Below are 27,486 nucleotides of genomic sequence, written 5' to 3'. Positions count from 1 at the left end.
CTTACTGTGGGAACTGCAAATGTCACTTTTAGATTGACCAGCTCCTGCTGTTTAAAAATATCCCTGGAGCACTTAACCTTCAAAGCAGCAACAACCCAGGGCAAAGACAAGAAAGATCCCACACCAAACCACTTGCACAGCCCTGGCTACTCCTGGGAGAGTTCTGCTAGCTGCTTTTTAATCCCATAACTCGCTTTATTTCATAATTCTTCGCTATTGAAGCCACGAGGAATCTAAAGTCCATGTTGTCGTAAGCATTAGGCACAAAGTCATTTGGGCCCTCCTGTGACATGCTGAAAATTAACTGCCTACAGGTGTTGGTCATTTGAGAAGCCCCCGGTGAAAACCGTGAATGGGAAGGTGATGATCGCTATCAGGTCACCTGGCTTCTCTCCCCTGAAAAGATTGGCGAAACTCTCTCGAATCACGCCACTTAATGGAATGTTTCCAATTTCTTGCGACGTGGGGATAAAAGAAAAAAACAGCTCCATTCCCACATTCTCATTCAGGGTCGACTGGCTCTTGCTAGGGTTGAGCAGAGAAGAGGAAATTCAGCACACACTGCAGTTACACAGTGTTCTGCAATGTGGGGAGGGCTGGCATGTGGGACAAAGGTCGCCTCCAAGGCCCAACTGGAGCAGCCCAGCCAACTAGGCAGCAGGAAAGCGGAGACCACATAGGAGCACATTGTGCTCAGGCAACAGGGAAGGGGGAGCAGCAGTTCAGTGGCCCCACTTCCTGCCAACAAGGATGGCCTTACTAAACAGCAAGTGGAGAAACTGGCGAGAGTGCGGAGCACGGGATCTGCGCAAAATGGTTTAAATGGAAATTGCTACTGGGGCTGGTGCAGCCTGTTCACAGCTACTTCATTTCTGGGCTTACTTTCCAGTAAGGAACAGCCATTGAATATTGGACTTCTTGGGATTTTCTCCACTGGACTTGGAAGCATGTGCTCTGGAAACCTCAGCGTTATCAGCTGTAACCCCACAGCACCAGGTACATGTTACAGGAACCGGGGGTGAAGGAATGTGGGTCAAATGCCTGCACAATGCCTGGCCCGTGTCATATGTTCTCTAGCCACAGTAGCCCTTGTGATGGCTCTTAGACTATTTATTAAGACAATGAAAGAGGTGACTCTCGAACAAACCTATGTTTCCAGGGACAGCCATCTGTGATTCAGGGACATTTTTATACAATTCCATTGAAAAAAATTCTTAGGCTTCTAACTTCATGACATGAAAAAAAAATCTTTCCCAATGATTCCTAATCATCATGATCTAGGCAGGGTGTTGACAGTGGCAGGACTATTAGGCTTTGAAATCAAGCTGATGTGGGTTGGAATCCTCCCTCCATTAGCCGTGACTTTGAGCAAATGGCTGAGCTTCAGTGTCCTGATCAGCTACTTCACCATATGGGTGAGAAAATGAAATGATTTATTTTGAGCTTCCGGCACAGAGGCTTACTCATGACAAGCACTTAATATCCTTCTAATAAAATTCATTACATTCAAAAAGACTAGACATACCCATACGTACAGATGAAGAACTCTGCAGTGATTCATCTGCAGTGATTCAGTTCTCCCTAGACACTCTCTCTCTCTTTAAGACAGGTATTTTCTAGAATATAATTGGAAGGCTTGAAACGAAAGTTATTAATAAACACTTTCCATCAAACACAAGAACAGGAATAGAAATATATTTCTTCAAGCAGCTCTTAGTTTCAGAAAGTCACAGGTATCAAGTTACATTTTTTGTTTTGTTTTAGAAATAGGAACTTGCTCTGTTGCCCAGGCTGGATGGAGTACAGTGGCATGATCATAGCTCACTGCAGCCTCGAACTAGGCTCAAATGATCCTCCTGCCTCAGCTTCCCAAGTAGCCAGAACTACAGGCACACACCACCTCTGGTTAATTAAAAAAAAATTTTTTTTTAAGAGACAAGGTCTCATTATGTTGCCCAGGTTGGTCTTGAACTCCTGGCCTAAAGTGATCTTCCTGCCTCGCCTCCTAAAGCACTGGGATTACAATGTAAGCCACTGTGCCTGGCCCCCAAAAAATTATTAAGTGACCACATGGTCTAACAAAACAAGGCACCTGGAAAGAAATCACCAGTTCTGCTGCAAACCAGACCCTCTATGAGAATTCAGATGCCTTCCCCCACCAATTAAATCAGAATTTCCAGGGATGGGGTCTGGCTTTTGTATGTTTTAGTTTCTCTAGGCTGGAGGAGCACTAGTTTCTTGTTGAAGCCTCCCTACCTTCCTCTCCCACACCCTCACCCCAAACATCATTAAGAGAGACAAAAGAACATACTATATACACAACTAAGAAGCAGAGAACAAAAATTATTGATCTCCTGGTCTGCTCTGCTCACTAATATTTATATTTCCAAGCATATTTCAAAAACTTAAAAATTGGTTCCCTAGCCTGGGCAACATAGCAAGACCCCATTTCTATTAAAAACTTAGCCAGGTACGGTGGTGCACACCTGTGGTCCCAGCTGCTCAGGAGGCTGAGGCAGGAGGATCACCTGAGCCCAGGAAGTTGAGGCTGCAGTGAGCCATGACTGAGTCACTGCACTCCATCCTAAGCCACAAAGTGAGACTCCATCTCAAAAAAAAAAAAAAAGTTCCCACTGAGTTAAACTACAAAGGAACTTTCTGTTATCAGACCCAAATTACAGTGTCAGAAGGACTGTAAATAAGGAGGCCATTTCCAGCAGAGGAATGTTCTAGGTTTCCTCAGCTTGAGTCAGCACAAGTCAGCACATGGGGTCTTTTCAAAGTAACCCAGAGCACCTCCCTGTAACCTGTTTTTCCTTGTAAATCTTGAAGGTTTGGCAAGGATGAAAAGCCAACACCACAAGCATACGCCAAAAACTTTGCTTCTCCACCAAACACCTTTGCTAAGACTTTTATATAAGGAGCAAAATGAAGCAGAAAGTGAATTTTAACAGAGAGATATATTATCTAATAATACAAGCCTACTGGCAACATGCTAAAGTCTATCTGTAAAAAATGCAAACAATTTACAGTCCCTGACCTTGCCCTGCTGGACACAGATCAAAAGCAGGCAGTGACTTTCACACAATTAATTATTTTATAACTGGACGTTTCCAGTACATTTGCTAATAAATGATTTCCTTGTGTTACCAATTCCGAAAGCTTTCAGAGATCTCCCTAACTCACCTGAAAAGGGAGGAAACAGCAATCGTTAGGCCAGGTTCTCAGAAGCCTCCCAAACCTTGCCACGTGGAACCTTCCAGCTCCACATCCAGCATGCGGCTCCTGGCTTTGCAGAGGCCAGCTCCTCACTGTTGAGTGCTCTTTTTCCTCTTCGTGGCCTGGGAAGTTCAATATCTACTCAGACATTCCCTCCAGTGGGAAATTTCTTCTTTCCTGGGCTATCCCAGCCGTTGCTTTTTGCTCCCACCGCACTGACAGTGGGTGCACACGAGGGTCTGCAGACTATGGCTCCAGATGCCTGTTTTCCGATAGCTCTCAAGCTAGGAGTGGTTTTTACATTTGTTAAATGCTTAGGAGAAAAAAAAAAAAAAGATTTCATGACACATGAAAATCATATTAAACACAAATTTCAGTGTCCATAAATAATTTTTATTGGAACACAGCCTCACCCGTTCCTGTACATTTTGCCCATGGCCGCTTTCTCTGTAGTGAGTTGTTGAGCAGTTCCCACGGAGAACGGGTAACTGCAAACCCTCAAATATTTACCATCTGACCCTTCACAGAAAATTTGCCAACCCCTCACCTAAAAGGCTAAGACTGCCTTTTATGCATCTTTGCATACTGAGTGCAGGAACACAGCAGACTTGACATGAAAAAAAGCAACTACCACATAGCTAAGAGTTCATCAAAATGAGTAGCCTGTTTTTTTGTTTTTGTTTTGTTTTGGTTTTGAGATGGAGTTTCACTCTTGTGCTCTTGTTGCCCAGTCTGGAGTGCAATGGCGCAATCTCCCGGGTTCAAGAGATTCTCCTGCCTCAGTCTCCCAAGTAGTTGGGATTACAGGCATGTGCCACCATGCCTGGCTAATTTTGTATTTTTAGTAGAGACGGGGTTTCTCCATGTTGGTCAGGCTTGAACTCCTGACCTCGGGTGATCCGCCCATCTCCGCCACCCAAACTGCTGGGATTACAGGAGTGAGTCACTACACCTGGACGAGTTGCCTGGTTTCTAAACAATCAGTAATTAAATTTTTGGAGGGTCATGGACCACTTAAGCTGCTCTGTTTTTAGTGTCACATGACTAAAGTTCAATATACATACATATATATTGAATATATATATTGAACTTTTGTATATATTATATAGAACTTTATGTATATATATATAAAACCCAAGATATTGTGTTTTGAATTATTTCTGCAAACTTGGAGCTCACTGCTCCCCTCTACCGGCAGTGCTGCACCGGTAGAGAGAGAAGTGTGAACAGCTAACTGGTGTGGAACAATCATCCCTTCTCCCTTGAATAAGGGAGTCCACTGTTGTTTAGAGGAAGATCCACCATGCATGCTCCTCCCATGAAAGCCTGCTTGCTGACCACAAAATGAAGAATGATAAACCCTTCCCTACAAAGATAAGAAAAGGAAGCAGTATTTTCAAGCAAAAATCGGGTCTCCCCTCCTTGCCCTTTTAAGAAATGCATTTGCTAGTCTTGAGGTTCTGGCTGGCTGCATTCTTTCTTGCCCGTTAGAAGCATCTCTACTAAAAGTACAAAAATTAGCCGGGCGTGGTGGTGCATGCTTGTAATCCTAGCAACTTGGGAGGTGGAGGTGGGAGGATCGCTTCACCCCAGCAGGCAGAGGTTGCAGTGAGCCAAGATCACACCACTGTACTCCAGCCTGAGCGACAGAGCGAGACTCCCTTTAAAAAAAAAAAAAAAAAAGAAATAAAAAGAAAAAAAAAAAGCACACTTGTGGCTTCTTTCTTCGGACGCTGGGGGACCCCGAAGATCATCCTGGCAGCCCCCACTACCTGAGCCTGGGCTGCGGGCCAGTGCGTCATCAGGGAGTCTTCCTGGAGCCCTGGCCTCCCTTCCGAGTTCCAGATGTCTCGGAGTCTAGAAACACGGGTTGAGGGGGGGATGCAGGAGGCTCCCCTCGATCGTCACAGGGCTTGGCAGAACGTAGCCACGACAGGCACGCCATGTTCCCCAAAGAAATGCTTTCTTCAGGCCGGAAGTTACCCCTCTGGGGTCTCCACTGACCGCAGCCGGCGCTCCACGGTGCTCGGAGTTGGAGCGCTGCTCCAGGTCGGGGGTTGGGCCCAGCGTTTACTGCAGCCAGGGGAAGGTTGGGCGGCTCCACTGAGCCGCAGGGCGGGGAGGAGGGGCAAGGGCGGCCCCTCCTGCAGACAGTAGTTGCTATGGGGAGCCTGGGAGGCGCCAAGGACAAGGGCAGCCCAAGGACGTCCATGGATGCCCCGGCCCGGACCCACAAAGGACACTTGCACAAAACAAACTTTTAACAAACTTTTATTAACAAACCTCGCGTAGGGCCAACTCTAACCCGACTAACAGCACAAACAACATTGCTAACAAGGTCAAGGAGGGAGGTGCAGACCCAATAAAGACTGTCTCTTAAAAAAAGGATTGGGAAAAAATATATATATATCTGCATGAGCACTTTTTAAAAAACTAAAACTTTCCAGTGTTGCAGAAAAAAATATCCCTAAGTGATTTCAGTCGCTTAAAAAAACAGCACTTGGCAGTCTGTGCTGCCTTAAAAACCCCACCTGGAAATAGCCCTAGGAGAAAACCACCCCTACCCCATAAAGACAAAATTCCCTTTTCTCCTCTTCCTTGTTCAAATTCCACTTATTCCACCAACACCCAAGGAATAACAAGACCCAGTTTACTTTTCTTGGCCCCTTATCTGATAAGGCTCACAGCAATCTTAACTTCTACTACAATCAGCAAATTGAGCCCTAATTTCTGGGCCAGATTCTGGAAAGTTGCAAAACATCCCTATGCTTCAAAGATGCTTCAAAGATCCTTCAAAGATCAAGGGGGCAGTGGAACTGGCAGAAACTGGCATGCCTGCCCTACAGGGCTGAGACAAGGGGACCTTTCTAGCAAAAACACCCCAACATCTGTCACTGAAAGTCTAACCAGGCAAAACCAAGGAGCAGCAGGCGCCAAACTAGGGCTGTGCTTGAAAGGTGCACATCTCCCCGCTTTCGCGGTAAAGGCAAGGGAGATAGAGACAGCCAACTGAGTATTTGACCTCATCTGTCTTCTGAAAAGTTTGCATATTTTAGGCCAAAGCCATGTTGCAGAGAAAGATATTTGGTCAAAGGGTAGCCTTTGCTGTTTGTGGCTCGATACAGCTGCCATTCCTGGACAGCCTGGTTTGTGGCTGCTTTCTGGAAGCTTTTCCCTCTTATGCAGAGTACTTAAGAATTAATAGGAAAACTTCCAGTGGAACTTCATAACTGACAAATACGTTAACAGCAGCTTCTCAAAGGCCACCCTCAGCTGATGATCACAGCTCCTTCCAGTCGATGGGCTTCTTGCCAGACTTCTGCAGCAGCTCATTGGTCTTTGAAAAGTGTCTACATCCAAAGAATCCTCTATACACTGATAAAGGGGAGGGATGAGCCGTCTGTAGTACATGGTGCCGCTTCTGAAAAAGATCAAGAATAAAAGGTGGCAGATTTGGAACTTCAAAAAAAATTCTTTTTTTTGAGACGGAGTCTTGCTCTGTCCCCATGCTGGAGTGCAGTGGCGTGATCTGGGCTCACTGCAACCTCTGCCTCCCAGGTTCAAGCGATTCTCCTGCCTCAGCCTCCCAAGTAGCTGGGACTACACACACGTGCCACCACACCCAGCTAATTTTTGTATTTTTAGTAGAGATGGGGTTTCACCAGGTTGGCCAGGATGGTCTCGATCTCTTGACCTCGTGATCCGCTCGCTTTGGCCTCCCAAAGTGCTGGGATTACAGGCGTGAGCCAACGCGCCTGGTGGGGCTTTTTTTTTTTTTTTTTTTTAAGAAAGGAAGGACTGTGGCTGTTGCACTTTAAGACCCTGTGCAATTCCCCTTTGCCCTCTAAATTCTCTCCCTTCCAAAGTGGAGCATTCAGCATTTGCATTAGAACATTAGACCATTTGTTGAGCAACTCCCTACCTTTGCTAGGCTCTGAGATGCAAAGAGGACCACCCTCCGCCTTCAAATTCATAATTATCTATGCAATTTTCAAGTGCCCCTATCATACAGTCAGCAATGTCCACTGCTAAGATTGTATTTGCTAAAGGACACCGTGATGCATACACACACACGGATAAACTCAACTTATTAATACAATGGATTGGGTTAACATCTTGGAAAACGCATCCTAAGTAGAAAATATCCTAAGTTTAAGATATGTTTATGACATATAATCTGCTGAACATCATAGCTTAACCTACCCTACCTTAAACATGCTCAGAACACCTACATTAGCCTACAGTTGGGCAAAACAAAGCTTCTTTAACAATGAAGTGTTTAGTACCTCATGTAACTCATTGAACACTGTGCTGAAAGTGAAAAATAGAATGGGGCCAGTCATGGTGGCTCACACCTATAATCCCTGTGCCAAGGTAGGAGGACTGCATGGGGCCAGGAGTTTACAACCAACTGAGGCAACATAGCGAGATCCGATCTCTACAAAAAAATTGAAAAGTTAGCCAAGTGTGATGGCACACACCTGTAGTTCTAGCTACACAGGAGACTGAGGTGGGAGGATCACTTGAGCCCAGGAGTTTGAGGCAGCAAAGAGCTATAATCGTGCCACTGCACTCCAACCTGGGTGACAGAGCAAGATCTGTTTTTTTTTTTTTGAGATGGGGTCTCACTCTGTCACCCAGGATAGAGTATAGTGGCATGATCGCGGCTCACTGTAGCCTCCACCTCCCAGGCTCAAGTGACTCTCCCACCTCAGCCTCCTGAGTAGCTAGGACCACAGGCGCATGCCACCACACCAGGCTAATTTTTTGTTTTTTAGAGACAGGGTCTTACTACGTTGCCCAGGCTGTTCTCAAACCACTGAGCTCAAGTGATCCGCCACCTTGGCCTCTCAAAGTGTTGGGATTACAGGCGTGACCCACTGCTCCCAGCCAAGAGACCTTGTTTCTTAAAGAAAGAAAAAAAGTGAGTGCTCAAAGTATGGTTATACACCATTGTAAAGTTGAAAAAAATCAAGTCAAACTTCATAAGCCAGGGACCACTTGTACCTACACAAATAGGAACATATATAGGGACTCACTAACACACTGCTTATGTCAGCTAAAACCTAGTATACAATTCAATGTTATAAAACTGGCTAAATGTATTTTTCTAAAGTTCTTACAATGTCACACCACATGACTCCTAGAAAAACATGTAAAAGATAAATATACTGATGAGATGACCTCCAAAATTTATCAAGTGAACAAAACACAAAATAATTTCATTTTTAAAAAACTTTAGAAAAATACCCAAGACATTGTATTAAGTAGTTCCTTTAAGAGAAATAGTGGAAGCCATTTACTTTCCACTTTCTGTCTTTCTGAACTCTCTGAACAGTCTTACAGCTCCTAAGAATTAAAAAAAAAAAAAAAAAAGAAATCTTGCCACAAAAATGGAATAGTCGGCTGGGCGTGGTGGCTCATACCTGTAATCTCAGCACTTTGGGAGGCCGAGGTGGGTGGATCACCTGAGGTCAGGAGTTCAAGACCAGCCTGACCAACCCGAAGAAACACCGTCTCTACTAAAAATACAAAATTAGCTGGGCGTGGTGGCGCATGCCTGTAATCCCAGCTACTCAGGAGGCTGAGGCAGGAGAATCGCTTGAACCCGGGAGGCAGAGGTTGCGGTGAGCTGAGATCGTGCCATTGCACTTCAGCCTGGGCAACAAGAGTGAAACTCTGTCCCCCCAAAAAAAAAAGGAATAGTCAGTGGCCAGGTGTGGTAGCTCACGCCTGTAATCCCAGCACTTTGGGAGGCTGAGGCAGGAGGATCGTTTAAACCCTGGAGTTCAAGACCAGCCTGGGTAACATGGTGAAACCCTGTCTCTACAAAAAAATACAAAAATTAGCCAGGTGTGGTGGCTCACACTTGTAGTCCCGGCTACTCAGGAGGCTAATGTGGGAGGACTGCTTGAGCCTGGGAGGTTGAGGCCGCAGTGAGCTGAGATCGAGTCAGTGCATTCCAGCCTGGCAGATTTGAGACAGAGCTAGACCCTGTCTCAAAAGAAAAAAAAGCAATAATCATACATCACCTAATGACAGGGATGCATTCTGAGAAGTGTGTTAGGCAATTTCACTGCTATCCGTCCACCATAGGGCATCTTTATACAAACCCAAAAGGGATAACCTACTACTACGCACCTTGGCTCTATGGTGTAGCTTATTGCTCCTGGTCTACAAACCTGTGCAGCACATTACTGTACTGAATACTGTAGGCAGTTGTGACACAATGGTAGGCATTTGTCTGTATAAACATAGAAAAGATGCAGTAAAAATTGTTGGGAGCAAGCCCCACAAAATCTGGCCATAAACTCATCCCAAAATTGGCCATAAACAAAATCTCTGCAGCACTGTGATATGTCCATAATGGCCCTAACACACAAGCTGGAAAGTTGTGGCTTTACCGGAATGAGGGCAAGGAACACCTGGCCTGCCCAGGGCAGAAAACCGCTTAAAGTCATTCTTAAGCCACAAACAATAGCATGAGCAATCTGTGTCTTCAGGGAGTGTTCCTGCTGCAGTTAATGAGCCCAATCTATTCATTTAATTCAGTCCATCCCTTCATCTCCCATAAGGGATACTTTTAGTTAATTTAATATCTGTAGAAACAATGCTAATGACTGGTTTGCTGTTAATATGTGGGTAAATCGATGTTCGGGGCTCCCAGCTCTGAAGGCTGTGAGACCCCTGATTTCCCACTTCACACCTCTATATTTCAGTGTGTTTTTAATTCCTCTAGCACCACTGGGTTAGGGTCTCCCCGACTGAGCTGGTCTCGGCAAATGGCGTCCATTCGTGGGAGCTCGTATCCAGGTCAAAAGGGTTGCCGGAGTGATGGCTGGAATGGAAAACTAGCTGGAGGACACCTGAGTACTCTTAAAGTAATCCCCGTGGCAAAAAGAGGAGCTCGGAAGCATCAGGGTAACAATGGGACAGTTATTCGGTCTGGTTCGTTCCACCTTGGAACTTTTTCACACTAATGAGGAGGAAGGAGAGTTTAGCGAAGTAACAGAAGAGGTTACAGAGCATGTTTATTTGCCAGCTAAAGCTAAAGCGGCAAAAGAAGGAACGGTTCATTCCTACCCTTCTGCACCCCCTCATTATTATTTTGAAGAAAATGACCCTCCAGATCTTCTCCAGATCTTTCTTTTCCGGAGGACACTAGGCGAAAAGTAGTCACGCCAGTGACTGTTCGAGCAGCACCTTGAGCGACCACTCGTAGTTCCATTCAGGTGGGAATTCAGCAAGCTAGACGAGAGGGTGATTTAGACGCTTGGCAATTCCCTGTTAGAATACACACCCCAGATCAACAGGGAAATATTATAGCTACATTTGAGCCTTTTCCTTTTAAATTACTCAAATTAAAACAAGCAACAAATCAGTACGGACCAGGTTCTCCTTTTGTAATGGGACTGTTAAAGAATGTTGCTGTTTCCAGTCAGATGATTCCTACTGACTGGGACGCTCTTACTCGAGCTTGTCTAACTCCTGCTCAATTCTTACAATTTAAAACTTGGTGGCTAGATGAAGCTTCCATTCAGACTGCTTGCAATGGCCCAGGCCCAACCTCAAATTAATGTAACTGCAGACCAACTTTTGGGAGTTGGTGGCTGGGCTGGTTTAGATGCACAAGTGGTCATGCAGGATGATGCCATAGAACAGCTTAGGGGAGTGTGCATTAGAGCTTGGGAAAAAAAATCACTTCAGCTGGGAAACAATACCCTTCCTTTAGTGCTATAAAACAAGGACTAAGGGAACCGTATGTTGATTTTATAGCTTGGTTACAGGAGTCTCTTAAAAAGATGATTGCAGATTCGGCTGCTCAGGATGTAGTGTTGCAGTTATTAGCTTTCGACAATGCGAATCCCGATTGCCAGGCTGCTCTGTGACCTATCAGAGGGAAAGCACATTTAGTTGATTATATCAAGGCCTGTGATGGTATTGGAGGTAATCTGCATCAAGCCACTTTGTTGGCACAGGCAATGGCAGGACTGACAGTGGATAAAGGAAATACTCCATTGCCTGGAGCTCGTTTTAACTTGGGAAGCATGGTCATACTAAAAAAGAATGTAGATAAAATCAGGGAGTCAGCCCGCCATATAGGGGAAAAAAGAAAACTGTTGAGCCTGAAGTATGTCCAAAATGTAAAAAAGGAAAACACTGGGCTAGTCAGTGTCATTCTAAGTTTGATAAAGAAGGGAACCCAATTTCGGGAAATGCCACAAGGGGCCCGCGTCCTGGGCCCCGCTCTAAACCGAGGCATTTCCAGCTCAGGCCATTCCCTCACCCCTGTACAATGTCTGTCCCCTGCCACAGCCGGTAGTGCCGCAGTAGATTTATACTGCACAAAAGCTGGGAGCCTTCTGCCTGGGGAACCCCCGCAAAAGGTCCCAACAGGAGTCTGTGGACCCTTGCCAGCAGGGACAACAGAATTACTTTTAGGAAGGTCTAGTTTGAGTTTAAAAGACGTACAAATACATACAGGAGTCACTGATTCAGATTGTAACAGGGAAATTCAAATTGTTATATCTACTTCTGTTCCCTGGAAAGCACAGCCAGGAGAGCGCACAGCACAGCTCCTGATTTTGCCGTATGTGGGAATGGGAAAAAGTGAAATTAAACGAACAGGAGGATTTGGAAGCACAAATAAACAAAGCAAAGCAGCTTATTGGGTCAAGTTACTGATAAACATCCTACCTGGGAAATAACTATTCAAGGAAAGAAATTTAAAGGTTTGGTAGATACAGGAGTGGACATTTCAAACATTTCTCTACAGCACTGGCCGTCCACGTGGCCAATTCAACCCGCTCAATTTAACATAGTTGGAGTTGGTAAAGCTGCTTAAGTGTATCAAAGTAGTTATATTTCGCATTGTGAGGGGCCCGACGGACAACCTGGTGCTATTCAACCAATTATAACTTCTATACCTATGAATTTATGGAGAAGAGATTTATTACAACAATGGGGAGCACAAATTCTAATTCCAGAACAATTACATAGCCCTCAAAGTCAGCATACAATGCATCACATGGGGTATGTCCCTGGTATGGGACTAGAAAAAAATCTGCAAGGTTTGGAAGAGCCGCTTCAAGTGGAAAAACAAAGTTCCCGCCAAAGATTAGGAAATAATTTTTGATGGTGGCAATTGTTAAGCCTCCAGAACCTATACCTTTAAAATGGTTAACAGATAAGCCAATTTGGATAGAACAATGGCTGCTAAGTAAAGAAAAACTGGAGGCTTTAGAGAAATTAGTTGCTGAACAGTTAGAAAAATGGGCTCATGGCTCCAACATTTTCCCCGCGGAATTCTCTAGCTTTCGTAATTAAGAAAAAATCAGGCAAATGGAGAATGTTAACTGACTTAAAAGCCATCAATTCAGTTATACAACCTATGGGAGCATTACAGCCAGGATTGCCTTCTCCTGCTATAATTCCAAAAAATTGGCCTTTTATTAGTCATAGATTTAAAAGACTGTTTCTTTACTATCCCTTTAGCTGAGCAAGACTGTGAACGTTTGCATTTACAATTCCTGCAGTAAACAACCTGCGGCCTGCTAAGCTTATCATTGGAAAGTGTTGCCACAGGGCATGTTAAACAGCCTATTTGCCAGACTTAATTGAACCTACTCGAAAAATATTTTCACAGTGTTACGTTATTCACTATATGGATGATATACTTTGTGCTGCCCCCACTCAAGAAATATTACTCCAATGTCAAGATCACTTGCAAAACTGGCTTTCTCGCGCTGGCAGAGATTCTGACAAAATTCAGACTATTCCTCCTTACTCCTACTTGGGGACCTTAGTAAATGACACTACCATTGTGCCACAGAAAGTAACCATATGTAGGGATAAATTAAAAACATTAAATGATTTTCAAAAATTACTAGGGGATATTAATTGGATACGACCTGCTGTAGGCATTCCTACCTAGGCCATGAGTAATCTGTTTCCTATCCTTAGAGGAAATCCTAGTCTCACTAGCCCTCAGCAATTAACGAAGGAGGCGGAGGCAGAGTTACAACTGATTGAGAAGCAAGTCCATAAAGCTCAGACAGAGTAGATCCAGAGAAGACTCTGGATTTGCTAATTTTTTCAACTCAGCATTCACCTTCTGGTGTTATTGGACTGGTGTTAAGGACTGGCCAGGCGCAGTGGCTCAAGCCTGTAATACCAGCACTTTGGGAGGCCGAGACGGGCGGATCACGAGGTCAGGAGATTGAGACCATCCTGGCGAACACGGTGAAACCCTGTCTCTACTAAAAAACACAAAAAACTAGCCGGGCGAGGTGGCGGGCGCCTGTAGTCCCAGCTACTCAGGAGGCGGAGGCAGGAGAATGGCGTAAAAACCTGGGAGGCGGAGCTTGCAGTGAGCTGAGATCCAGCCACTGCACTCCAGCCTGGGCAACAGAGCGAGACTCCGTCTCAAAAAAAAAAAAAAAAAAAAAAAAAAAAAAAAAAAAAAAGAACAGGAGGACTTAGTAGAGTGGCTTTTTCTTCCACATACTAATTCACGGACTCTAACTCCTTATTTAGATCAAATCGCTACTATGATAGGGATTGGGAGAACTCAGATTGTTAAATTACATGGATATGATCCTGGAAAAATTATTGTTCCTCTTACAAAGGTACAAATACAGCAAGCATTTATAAATAGTCTTACTTGGCAAACCCATTTAGCTGACTTTGTGGTTATTCTCGATAATCATTTTCCTAAAATGAAGCTGCTTCAGTTTTTTAATTAACTAATTGGATTCTCCCTAAAATAACAAATTTAAACCAATTGAAGGTGCTGAGAATGTTTTTACAGATGGGTCTAGTAATGGTAAAACTTCTTATTCTGGCTCAAAAGGGAAGTTTTTCAGACGCCCTATACTTCAGCTCAAAAAGCGGAGCTTGTAGCTGTAACTGAGGTATTGACTGTTTTTGATATGCCTATTAATGTGATTTCTGATTCTTCATATGTGGTTCATTCCACACAGTTAACTGAAAATTCTCAGTTACGATTTTATACAGATGAACAACTGATTTTATTTACCCAACTGCAAACAGCAGTTAGAAGTAGAACGCACCCTTTTTACATCACTCACATCAGGGCTCATACACCTCTTCCAAGACCTTTGACTGAAGGAAATCAAACGGCTGACCGCCTTGTTGCTACTGCAATATCTAATGCCAGACACTTTCACTGTTTACCCATGTTAATGCCTCTGGTCTCAAACGCAGATACAGCATTACCTGGAAAGAAGCTAAAGCTATTATTCAGCAATGCCCAACTTGCCAAATGGTACATTCCTCATCTTTTACAAGAGGAGTTAATCCTCGAGGACTGAAACCTAACTCTATTTGGTAAATGGATGTCACACACGTTCCCTCCTTTGGGAGTCTAGCTTATGTACATGTATGCGTGGACACCTTTTCTCACTTTGTCTGGGCTACATACCAAACAGGAGAGCCTTCTGCCTGTGTTAAATGTCATCTTTTGCAGTGTTCTGCAGTGATGGGCATTCCAGCTTCTACCTGTTTTAAGATAATGCCCCACCCTATACTAGCCAAACTCTAGCTACATTTTTCTCTATGTGGAATATTAAACACATTACTGGTATCCCATACAATTCTCAAGGACAAGCCATAGTGTAAAGAATGAATCTCTTCCTAGAACAGCAGTTGCAAAAGCAGAAAGGGAGAAACAATGATGGAATCCCACGGATGCAACTGAACCTAGCATGATTAACTTTAAATTTTTTGAGCCTTCCCAAAGGCCAGATGTTATCAGCAGCTGAAGAGCATCTACAGAAACCAGCTGCAAAGACAGAAACAGAACAACCGATTTGGTGGAGAGATCCAGTAACAAAAAGTTGGGGAACAGGTAAAGTAATAACTTGGGGTAGAGGTTACGCTTATATTGTCCAGGCCAAAATCAACAGCCGATTTGGATAACATCAAGACACCTGAAACTTTATCATGAGCCAGATGGCGAGGAAGAGACTCCGGGAGGATCCCGAGGACCCCCGGTTGCAGCCATGTTGAGGCTGACGCTGAGGAGGACCCCAACTGTCACGAGCAACACCTGTCGAACACAGTCACCCACCTGGGGACAGATCAAGAAGCTGTCACAGATGACAGAAGAAAACCTGAGGAAAGCAGGACAACCAGTCACAATGAATAATTTAATGGTAGCTATGATAGAGGTTATCACCACTGCCTTGAGTATTCCTTCAATAAGGGCTGGCAATAATGCCTGGATGCAATCACTCTGACACAGTTACACCATGCTTTCTGATCTCACTATTTACCATAATAAATCTCCTCCTATAATTGAGGCATACTGCCCTCAAAAACCGATTTGTAAACAGGATTGGACCCAGTTAGAAAAAATGAACGTACTTGTTTAGGAAGATTGCTTTGCAGAAGAGGCAGAGGTGCTAAACAATTTCTACGGAATCATTAATTGGTCCCCTACGGGGATGTTTAGCTTGAATCCAACCTCTCGGTCTGCGTGCCACGGCCACACTATGTTCAGATGATCTGAACAAAATGGTCAGATGGTAGAAATGATATGAAGTATGGCAAAAGTTCCTATTATCTGGAACCATGGTGGTATAGAGGCACCTCAACCTCAAATGATATGGCCCACTCTAGGAGCTAAACATAAGAATTTGTGGAAACTATTAATGCCTTAAAAAGACCAAAATTTGGGAAAGAATAAAAAAACATCTAGAAGGACACTCTACAAACTTCTTTTTGGATATAGCAAAATTAAAAGAACAAATATTTAAAGTATCCCAGCCACACCTGACCTTAATGCCAGGAACTGGAGTGCTTAAAGGAGCTGCAGACAGATTAGCAGCTAGTAACCCATTTAAATGGATAAAAACACTTGGAAGCTCTGTGATTTCTATGATGACTGTGCTTTTAACCTATGTTGTTTGCCTTTGTATAGTCTGTAGATGCGGATCCTGACTCCTGCGAGTAGCTCACCGTGACGAAGCTGCCCTTGCTTTTAGCTCTTTGCAAATCAAAGAAGGGAGACATGTTGGAAGCAAGCCCCCCAAAAATCTGGCCATAAACAAAATCTCTGCAGCACTGTGACATGTTCATAACGGCCCTAACACCCAAGCTGGAAGGTTGTGGGTTTATGGGAATGAAGGCAAGGAACACCTGGCCTGCCCAGGGCAGAAAACCACTTAAAGGCATTCTTAAGCCACAAACAATAGCATGAGCAGGGCGTGTTCCTGCTGCAGTTAACTAGCCCAACCTATTCATTTAATTCAGTCCATCCCTTCATCTCCCATAAGGGATACTTTTAGTTAATTTAATAGCTATAGAAACAATGCTAATGACTGGTTATTAACTGCTAATTGCTGTTAATAAATATGTGGGTATATCTCTGTTCCCAGCTCTCAGCACTGAGGGCTATGCTACCCCTGACTTCCCACTTCACACCTCTGTATTTCTGTGTGTGTGTCTTTAATTCCTCTAGCACCGCTGTTAGGGTCTTCTTGACTGAGCTGGTCTCGGCAAAAAATATTGCGTATATATATATTTTTGAGATGGAGTCTCACTCTGTCACCAGGCTGAAGTGCAGTGGCATGATCTCAGCTAACCGCAACCTCTGCCTCCCAGGTTCAAGCAATTCTCCTGCCTCAGCCTCCCGAGCAGCGGGGACTACAGGCGCCCGCCACCTCGCCCGGCTAGTTTTTTGTGTTTTTAGTAGAGACGGGGTTTCACCGTGTTAGCCAGGATGGTCTCGATCTCCTGACCTCGTGATCCACCCGTCTCGGCCTCCCAAAGTGCTGGGATTACAGGCTTGAGCCACCGCGCCCGGCATGACCACTTTCATTTTTTTAAAAATGTCAACTGTAGTTATTTTAACAGGGAGATATAGACCATTTTTGTTTTCCTCTTCTTTTCTGTATATAAAAACTAACAAATCACTGTTTCTCAAAACACTCCTGCCTTCAAGGGGCTCAGTCCAGGAGGGGTGATGATTAAAGTCAGGCAATCTAGTGTGGTTAAGAGCACAGAGCCTGGAGCCAGACTGCCCAGGGTCAAGGTCTACCTCTATCACTCAGTAGCTGTACCACAGGGAAGTTGCTGCGACTCTAAGCTGCTTCAGCTTTCATCTGTAGACTGGGAATAACAATAGCGCCCAGCTTATGAAGTTACTGTGACCAATCAAATGAGGATCACAGGTGCTGAGTGTGATAAGAAGTCATGCACATCAAGTGCTGAACACACACGCCAAGCAGCACAGGCCCTTGTAAATGTCAGCCCTGCAGAGCTCTAAAGAATCCCAGAGGAAAATTACCTCCACACAGTGGGCAGAGCGAGCAGGATACGCAAAGGCAGGGAACTGGGGCACCGTGAAAAAGTGTCAGCCTGGAAATCGGAGTGCAAAGAGGGATACAGTTACGTAGGGGAGGCTGGTTGGGGGCCACACCCCCACTCCCCTGACATCAGATCTTCAGTCTAAGGCAAGGCCTTCCAGGGAGAAAGCATCAGAACCCTCCAGGCAAGATCAGGTGAGGGCCTGAATTAAGGCAAAGGTGGTCAGGCAGGGGCAGATTTGAAGGGGGAAGAAAGAACACAGATATGAATGACTGACTGCACATGGGAAGGGGGGGAAAAAGGACAGAAAAGGGGAGAGAAGTAGGCAGGTGTCAGTAATGGAATCAGATCTGGCTGGACAACTGGGCAGATGGTGTTGCTTTTTGCTGCTAGGGAGTAAAGAGGAGCAAGTTTAGTAAAGCATGGATGAGAAAAGGAGAAACTTCGTTGGGAAGATGTTGAATTTGGCATGTTTCTGGGGCAGTAGTAGGAAGGCACTCTATAGATCAGGAGACACTGGGCTGGAGATATGCAATTTGGCTTTAATGACCAAGCTACTTTAACAACGGTTTACTTTCAGACCAAACCATGATTAAAGATTACCAAAATACTGGGGAGGAGCAACACTGGAGTAACCTCCCTAAGGGATAGAGATCGGCAATTACTCTCACACATACTTCTTCCATACCCAGATCATCACATCTTAGCAATTCATACCAGTCAGATCTTAGGTCACTCATAAAAAATATTAGCTGGGTGTGGTGGCAGGCAACTGTAATCCTAGCTACTTGGGAGGCTGAGGCAGGAGAATTGCTTGAACCTAGGAGGCGGAGGTTACAGTGAGCTGAGATTGTGCCACTGCACTCCAGCCTGGGTGACAGAGTGAGACTCCATCTCAAAAAACAAGTGCTCAACCTAGTACCCATACAAGGTAGGGGTTGAATATATGTGCGCATTTCTGATACCCCCGTTACCTCCTGCTGATACACCAGAAGCTATTGTCAGTTACCTCCGCTAAGCCCTTGCCTTCGATTATTGAAGCATTTATTCTATAATTTCTCCCCCACCCAATGTCTCTCCCATTTGCCAGGGATGAATACTCACCCCTGGCTCCTCTCCTTTCCCCACCCCATCTCTCCCTCCTCCACTCTGTGGCTCTCCATCAAGCCTTCATCTCTAGTCTATCACGGTTCTCCTGGAGAAGGATGATGGCGGCTCATGTCTGAGGGGCAGCAGTGGCGAATGAGAAGCAGTAGGACTGGGGTGTTTTGGGAGGCAGAGTTGATGGGATTTACTGATGGAATGGAGGATTCAAGGCTGACTTTTAGGTCTCTATTTCCACAACCAGGTATTGAAGTGCTTCAGTAAAAGAAGGGGAAGAAGGGAGGTAGCAGATGGGGGAAGATGCAGGGAGGGGAGCCACGGGTTTGGTTGTGTTGGGTATCTGCAATTAGGCCTCAGGGTTAATAATTATCATTGATAGGCCAGGTGTGGCGGGTCATGCCTGTAATCCTAACACTTTGGAGGCTGAGGAGGGTGAATCACTTGAGATCAGGAGTTCAAAACCAGCCTGGCCAACATGGTGAAACCCCGTCTCTACTAAAAAATACCAAAAAATTAGCTGGGTGTGGTGGCGGGCGCCTATAATCCCAGCTACTCGGGAGACTGAGGCAGAATCGCTTAAACTCAGGAGGCAGAGGTTGCGGTGAGCCAAAATCGCACCACTGCACTCCAGCCTGGGCGACAGAGCGAGACTTCATCTAAAAAACAAACAAAACAACCCAGAAACAAAACAATAACGATCACTGATGGTATTCTCATGGGCAAATTAAATTCATGATTGAGTGCAATTCTTTGTTTTCTATATGCTCCCAAATTCCTTGGAAGCCAGAAACATGCCTCATTCATCACTTGTTAAGTGAATGGTACCCAGGGACTTGTATCTTGTAGACACCAAGTTCATGCCTACGGCACCAACTGCATTCAGTCACAAGTTGGCCAGTTGCTTTCCTCATACACAACTCATCACTCCTGTAATTTGTCCAAATTCTTGTTTTCAATGGGAAACCCTTATAACAGGCCTAAGTGAAAATAAAAGTTATTTTATAACATGGATTTTCCAGGACCAAACACAGCAGAGACTCCTAGAATTCTTCACATTGTTTTTATAGTGTTAAAAAAAAAAAAAAAGAAAGAAAAAGAAAACAAAACATACCCTATCGATGGCACTGCCCTTCTTTTGAGCATAAGAGCCCCAGAGCAAGAAAACAAGGCCATTTGAGTTCTGATTTAGCCAGGACACAACTGCATCGGTGAATTGCTCCCAGCCTCTCTCCTTATGAGAGTTGGCTTGATGGGCCCGAACCGTGAGGACAGCGTTGAGTAGGAGAACACCTACACACATGAGAGAAATAGGTTAAATGTAGGCTCAGGCAAATCAGCCCAATACCCAGCAACAGGTGCTAAATCAATGATGAAACCAGGGCTTGATGGGATCCAGTGTAGCAGAATGAAATAGGCCATAAGGCCAGCGCACCCTCTGGGCAGGATTAGAGAGACTTTTATTCTCATAGCTGCCTTTTCGGCTTCTTCCAAGTTTACTACAGTGAACATGCCTTATATCCCTCATCACGATGGATTGTCCTAAAAAATATCTTAAGTGATGTTAAATAATCTCAGAACACAAAAAGCAGGACAAAATGTTTCATAGAAATGAAAATCAAATTGCAAGAAACCAAAGAGTAAACATTCTTTCCTTATCCTGGTTGTAGACAATTTGTTTAAAAAAAAAAAAAGTACATAAGCAGAAAAAAAATGCATCTGTAAAGAAATAATAAGAAAGAAAAAAAAACATGAAAAAAATTGAAAGAAAAACAAAAATCTCCTAAATAGGTATTAACAATCCAAATGTCAAAATGAGCAGACTGCAGCCACCTTCAGAGTAGTCAAAAGTGAGGTGGATAAATTTAAAATATTAACAAGGAACAAACCTTTGTCTTGCAAACTGTAATTAACATACGAGTGGACAGGCACTGTGGCTCATGCCTATAATAACAGCCCCTGGAAGGACCTCAAGGCCAGGAGTTCAAGATTAGCTTGGGCAACATAGTGATATTCCATCTCTATGAAATAAAATAAAAATCAGCCGGGCATGGCCGGGTGTGGTGGCTCACACCTGTAATCCCAGCACTTTGGGAGGCCAAGGCGGGTGGTTCACCTGAGGTCAGGAGTTTGAGACCAGCCTGACCAACATAGAGAAACACCGTCTCTGCTAAGAATACAAAATTAGCCAGGCGTGGTGGTGCATGCCTGTAATCCCAGCTACTTGGGAGGCTGTGGCAGGAGAATTCCTTGAACTCAGGCGGCAGAGGTTACGGTGAGCCAAGATCGCGCCATTGCACTCCAGCCTGGGCAACAAGAGCAAAACTCCGTCTCAAAAAAAAAAAAAATTTTCAGCTGGGCATAGTGCTGTGCTCCTGGCTCCTGTGGTCCCAGTTACCTGGGAGGCTGAGGTGGGAGGATCACTTGAGCCTGGGAGGTTGAGACTACACTGAGCCATGATCACACCACCATACTTCAGCCTGGGTGACAGAGTGAGACCCTGTCTCAAAAACAGAAAAAAGAAAGAAAGAAAGAAAGGAAACTGGCTGCAGGATAAAACAGATTTTTTTTTTTTGAGATGGAGTCTTGCTGTGGTAGCCCAGGTTGGGATGCAGTGGTGCGATCTCGGCTCACTGCAACCTCCACCTCCAGGGTTCAAGCAATTCTCTGCCTCAGCCTCCCGAGTAGGTGGGATTACAGGCGCTCACCACCATGCCCAGCTAATTTTTGTATTTTTAGTAGAGACGAGGTTGTACCATGTTGGCCAGGCTGGTCTTAAACTCCTAACCTCATGATCCACCCGCCTTGGCCTCCCAAAGTGCTGGGATTACAGATGTGATCCACTGCACCCAGCCAAAACAGACTTTTTCACATCTATAAATTAGTCATTTAATTAGCATTCTCTAGTTCTTTATTACAACTCTTTAAAAATATAAACAAGCAAGACAGAAAAGACTGTCAGTATCAGTCTAAAAAACATATAGCAGGCCGGGCGTGGTGGCTCACGCCTGTAATCCCAGCACCTTGGGAAGCCGAGGCGGGCGGATCACCTGAGGTCAGGCGTTCGAGACCAGCCTGGCCAACATAGTGAAACCCTGTCTCTACTAAAAATACATTACAAAATTTGCCAGGTATGGTGGCTCGTGCCTGTGGTCCCAGCTACTCAGGAGGCTGAGGCATGAGAATCACCTGAACCTGGGAGGCAGAGGTTGCAGTAAGCTGAGATCGCACCACTGCACTCTAGCCTGGGGAACGGTGAGACTCAGTCTGAAAAAAAAAAAAAAAAAAAAAAAAAAAAAAATCTAGCAGTGGCTGGCTTACCTTGCTTGGCCCATCCAGATAAATCTCCATGGCCAGGATGAACAAAATCCTCTATGTCTGTAGACAGCTCTTTATAAATGTTCTCCAAACTGAAAGCAAGTCACAAGAAAAACAAAAAACAGAATCTTAAGCATAATTTTGAAAGCTTAGTAATGTCTAAGACATATGTGAAAGGTTTGAGGTTATAGCCAGCCCTTGGAAGGGACACTGGCACACATGGCACCGATTAACGAGATCAACAATGCTAGTCCTCCTTCTAACAGGTGAATCTGCCAAAGACCTTTACTTTAGTCTATGCTTGGATTTAACAGCACTCTGGAAAACCTAAGTAAATCAACCCAGCAGTTATAACCCAGACCCCCACTGTTGCTCAGGGACAGTTTTCTGTCCTTAGCGTATTTATTATATTATACACCAAATCCTCCAAAGCAGTGGTTCTTTTTTTTTTTTTTTTTTTGAGACAGAGTCTTGCTCTGTCACCCAAACTAGAGTGCAGTAGCAGGATCTCGGCTCACTGCAACCTCTGCCTCCCGGAATCCAGTGATTCTCCTGCCTCAGCCTCCTGAGTAGCTGGGATTACAGGCACCCGCCACCGCATCTAGCTAATTTTTTTATTTTTAGTAGAAACAGAGTTTTACCATCTTGGCCAAGCTGGTCTCGAACTCCTGACCTCGTGATCCACCCGCCTCAGTCTCCCAAAGTGCTGGGATTACAGGCATGAGCCACCACGCCTGGTCCAAAGCAGTGGTTCTTAATCAGGGGTGATTTTGCCACCCCTTCCAAGGGACTTTTGGCAATGTCTGCATATTTTTCATTGTCACAAGCTGGGGGTTGCTCCTGGCATCCAGTGGTAAAGGCCAGGGATGTGGCACAAGATCCTGCAATAGCACAGGACTCCTCCTCCTCCACAACAAAGAATGACTCAGCCCCAAGTGTCAATGGTGCTGAGGTTGAGAAATCCTCCTTAAAGGCTAGTGAACAGTGCCCCGGATAGTCCCACTTGTAATATGCTAAGTACACATCTGAAAGGAATCACGTCTGGACTGCAGTCACCTGTAAAGCAACTGTACCTGGGCGGAGGCGGAACAGGCCTTTGAACACTAAAGCAGAGCCCGTGAGCTTGATTAGGTCCATGATACGGATCCTGTCCCAGGATGACAACCTTCACCTGTGAACCACCAGGGGTCAGGAATTAAATAATACTGTAATGTAAGCAGCACAGACCTTGCCTCAAACAAACATAAACAAAACAAAACACTTCTATGGCATAGATTGCTAATAGAAGAGTTGCTGGTCAAAGGATGAGCGTATTTTAAACTTGCAAAGATATGTACCTAGCTGCTTTTTAAATGTTTTGAGACAGGGTTTTGCTCTGTTGCTCAGACTGAAGTGCAGTGGTGCGATCACAGCTCATGGCAGCCTCGCCCTCCTGGGCTCAAGTGGTCCTCCCACCTGAGCCTCCAGAGTAGCTGGGACCACAGGACTGCACCACTATGCCCACCTAATTTTTAAAAAAATTTTTTTGTAGAGATAGGGCCTCCCTTATGTTGCTGAGGCTGGTCTCAAACTCCTGAGATCAAGGAATCCTCCCTCCTCGGCCTCCCAAAATGCTGGGATTACAGGCATGAGCCACTGTGCCTAGCCCCCAGTTACTTTTCAATGAATTAAAGCAATTCAGGGCCGGGAACGGTGGCTTACGCCTGTAATCCTAGCACTTTGGGAGGCCGAGGCAGGCAGATCACAAGGTCAACATATCAAAACCATCTGGCCAACAAGGTGAAACCCCATCTGTATTAAAAATACAAAAATTAGCTGGGTGTGGTGGCACGCACCTGTAGTCCCAGCTACTCGGGAGGCTTAGGCAGGAGAATCGCTTGAACCCAGGAGGCGGAGGGTGCAGTGAGCCATCACGCCACTGCGCCTCCACAGCTGACGTACTCTATCCTTCAGAATCCAGCTCCAGATGTTCCCATGACCAGGAGGCTTTTGGGGACCTCCCGTCCCTCCCCCTTGGTGTTCACACCATGCCAACTTACTCTCGTGTGAAACAGCTCTCCCAGTGCTGGGCTGTCAAGAAGCCCTGCAGGCCCATCTGATCCTCGTAGGTTTGAAACTGGTTTCTGAGCATCCCCGAGCATCCCCTCAAAATATTCCCTTATTCCCTGTATATACTGATCACTGGTATTTAGAATAGGGCATTCAAACAAGAAGCGAACTAGTATGGATCTTAACAGGATTTAATTTAGCTTCAAAACCAAAGAGCTAGATTCTAAATTCTTCAACTTATGAGATGTTGTAACTATTAGCTGTGGCTGCCTTATCGAGATGGTTTATTCACCTATTTCACTTCTATGTCATTTCACAGATATTCACTAAATCACAAGATTCTTGCCCCAGTTTACAAAATGGGGGAGGAAAACGGGTAAGAAACCTAAAAGTCCAGTGTCAGCAGGTGCTAAATGCATTGTAGCGGCTCAGAGGAAAACCGGATCACAGAGGTAGAAGGCAACAGACTTCAAGGAGGTGCCACAGAGGTATCCACTTGATTTTTAAGAGACAGAAGTGGGAAGGGGTTTGCCACACTGTCCAACTCTGGAGTGGGAGAGTGGGAGGTGGAGGTAAGGCTGAGTGGTAGGACGTGGCCCTATTTAAAGAGGGCTGCTCTGTTTTCATAGTTCAACAGTGAGGAGCCACGGTTTTTTGTTTTTGTTTTTTGAGACAGGGTCTGCCTCTGTCCCCTAGGCTGGAGTGCAGTGGTGTGATCTCAGCTCATTGCAACCTCCGCCTCCTGGGCTCACGCGATTCTCCCACCTCAGCCTCCCAAGTAGCTGGGGTTACAGGCATGCGCCACCATGCCTGGCTAATTTTGGTATTTTAGGAGACACCAGGTTTCATTGGCCAGGCTGGTCTTGAACTCCTGACCTCAAATGATCCTCTCACTTTGGCCTCCCAAAGTGCTGGGATTATAGGCATGAGCCACCGTGCCCAGCCCCACGGACTTTTGAACACGAGATGGATAAGAGCTGCCAACCAGCAACTGTTATATAAGACAAACTAAAGCAAAGGGATCTGTTAACAGAACCACAAAACTATTCAGGCCAGAAAATCAAGAGCTTGAAAGTGCTAACTATAAGGCAGTGTGGTCAGGTCAAGGTGGGGTTGACTATAACAAGCTGCAAAAGATTTAACTGCTTTGTGTGTCAGTCTGAACTTCATTACTACCATAGTATCTAACACTGCGGGAGGTTAGTTTCAGGATTTAAAAAAAATACAAGAAATAAGAGCATAGGATGTACATAGTTCTCCTTTTTGCCGCATAAATAGCATGTGGTAAACATTAAAAAGAGTAAATACAGGCTGAAACACAGTCAGCCAAACCTCACAATTTCAGTGTTTTACTTACTACTGAATGATGGACTGTGGCTTAACTCCAGTGTCCCTAATTTAAAAATACTAGTTGACTCCTTCTCCCCAATAAAAATCATCAAGTTGTACTTACATCTCTTATGTCACACATCTGGGTCCAGGTGAAGACTTGGTGTGGGGGTGGATAAACAGTGTAATGCTTTCTTTCTTCTGCAACAAATCCCATTAGCTGATTTAAAGATAAACTAGACTTAAAATCAGATTCTCACTGGAAGCCATAAGAATTAAATAAGAAAGCTTCTAGTGCAAGTTATTTGGAACATCATTAGTTCTTTGTCATGTTTTATGTCCAAATTCTTTTAAAAAACAACCAACAAAAACAGTGCCTGCCCCCCGCTCCCCCAAGTGGTTCAATCAGGCCAATTCCCTGCCTTTTTTTCTGGGCTGGGTCCTAACAGTGCCACTCCTCCCGGCTTTTTTTTTTTTTTTTTTTTTTTTTTGAGACGGAGTCTTGCTCTGTAGCCCGGGCTGGACTGCAGTGGCCGGATCTCAGCTCACTGCAAGCTCCGCCTCCCGGGTTTACGCCATTCTCCTGCCTCAGCCTCCGGAGTAGCTGGGACTACAGGCGCCCGCCACCTCGCCCGGCTAGTTTTTTGTATTTTTAGTAGAGACGGGGTTTCACCGTGTTAGCCAGGATGGTCTCGATCTCCTGACCTCGTGATCCGCCCGTCTCGGCCTCCCAAAGTGCTGGGATTACAGGCTTGAGCCACCGCGCCCGGCCCTCCCGGCTTTTTAAAGCTCAAGCCAGGTTTCATTCAGGATGGTTGGTGGTTTTATTATGCCAGCCTTTCCTGGACAATAGACTATGTGACTTAAATGAATCCATGACACCATCTCACGGGTCGTTAACAACTTTAACCAATATAAAGGTGCAGACTGAAACATCATGGCTTTCTTTTACCCCCTTTGTGAGTAAAGGACGTTGAAGGGGGTACAACCTAAGCCTACGGAAACATGAACTTCGCCAGCCGCAGTAACAAGACAAAGGGCCGGAAGCCTCCACATTTACTCTTATGGAAGATGCATTTCCATATTTACCTTGATAAAATACGGTTTTCCGAACTCCCCGCTGAGGTGCTTCTTCCAGCTCTCCCCAAAGCCCACGGGCACGTTGCGGGCCGCAAGTCTGAGCAGGGCCGCGGCCTTGTTCCTCTGGATCCGGTCCAACTGCTCAGCACTCAGCGGCGAGGAGGGCGGCGTCCCGGGCTCCTCCTGCGCGGCCGGGGCCTTCTTGGGGGGGTTGGCCTGCAAGGGGTCCCCGCAGAGGCGGCTCAAGAGCTGCAGAGGCCGCTTCCCAGGAGTCCGCAGCTTCTGGCCCAACCCCCACGGCCCAAGGCAGAAGACGCCCATTAGTGGAGCAGGTCGCAGCAAAATCGGACAATAGGAGCCCAGGACTGGGCCCAGTCCGGGAATTGGGAATTAGATTCTAAACCGGAGCGGGGAGTGGGGCTGGGAAGCGGCCCCGTGGAGCATCAAGGGGACTGCGGACCCAGTATCGAGGTGCCCCGCCCCGCCAGACCCGCCCCCACACCCCCACGTGGCCTTTTCGCGGCAAAAAAACTCCCTCTGGGGTCCCGCCCCCTCTCCCCTCTGATTGGACAGCGCACCGAGCCAGGCGGGCCTGCGGCGCGCGGACTGGCGCCATGGGAGCCGAGGCGCGTCCCCATTGGCTGATCCCTCAGCATGGCGGCCCATGGGGGACAGCGGCGGCTGTTTTGAACACGTGGAGGCTATTTGGAAAGCGGGGCCCGGGTTTACCGAGTTAGAGGCGCGCTGCTGCACGCCCTCAGTCAGGCGGGACCTACCGCCTTCCTCCCTCTTCACCCCCCCAGTCCCGGTCCCACGCCGCGCCTCACCGCAGCATCTCTGTTCTCCTCAGGTACGGCCGCCACGCCAGTCCCCAGGACGGCCGGCTCGGGGCTGGGGGCGCGTCGCTTCCTGGCGGGGCTAGGGGTGAAGAAGGAGTAGAGCGTCTTCTGGCCGATCATCCCGGAGCCGAGGAGGCAGCGAACGCGCACCACCCGGGAACTTGCGAGGCTGGCCCTGGCTGTGGCGGTCAGCAATTGGCGCCAAGCGGCCCGCGCATGC

The 27,486-nt window shown here is 45.9% G+C and overlaps 2 protein-coding genes and 1 long non-coding RNA gene across 3 annotated transcripts in view; 1 reads left to right on the top strand and 2 right to left on the bottom strand.

The window, feature by feature from the left end:
• ACACB (acetyl-CoA carboxylase beta) overlaps window positions 1-3,582 on the bottom strand; it is a 162,621-nt gene extending 159,039 nt beyond the window's left edge. The window contains exon 1 of the mRNA XM_073021076.1: window positions 3,187-3,582. The gene's annotated coding sequence lies outside the window, so the exon portion shown is untranslated. The remainder of the gene's footprint in view (window positions 1-3,186) is intronic.
• LOC140712797 (uncharacterized) lies at window positions 232-6,081 on the top strand. Its single transcript, XR_012094590.1, has 2 exons — window positions 232-996; window positions 4,418-6,081. It is a non-coding gene; the product is annotated as an uncharacterized lncRNA (long non-coding RNA).
• Window positions 5,475-27,486, bottom strand: UNG (uracil DNA glycosylase). The gene is made up of 7 exons (XM_008004616.3): window positions 27,255-27,486; window positions 26,437-26,643; window positions 25,472-25,567; window positions 23,043-23,140; window positions 21,973-22,061; window positions 19,766-19,944; window positions 5,475-6,640 (listed from the first exon to the last, which is right to left on the bottom strand). The coding sequence occupies exons 1-7, from the start codon at window positions 27,384-27,386 to the stop codon at window positions 6,500-6,502; spliced, it is 942 nt and encodes a 313-aa protein (XP_008002807.3). The 5' UTR covers window positions 27,387-27,486; the 3' UTR covers window positions 5,475-6,499.

This window comes from Chlorocebus sabaeus, chromosome 11 (assembly GCF_047675955.1).
Source record: "Chlorocebus sabaeus isolate Y175 chromosome 11, mChlSab1.0.hap1, whole genome shotgun sequence".
In the NCBI taxonomy this organism is placed as follows: Eukaryota; Metazoa; Chordata; class Mammalia; order Primates; family Cercopithecidae; genus Chlorocebus; species Chlorocebus sabaeus.
This window is presented reverse-complemented; position numbering and strand designations above follow the sequence as displayed.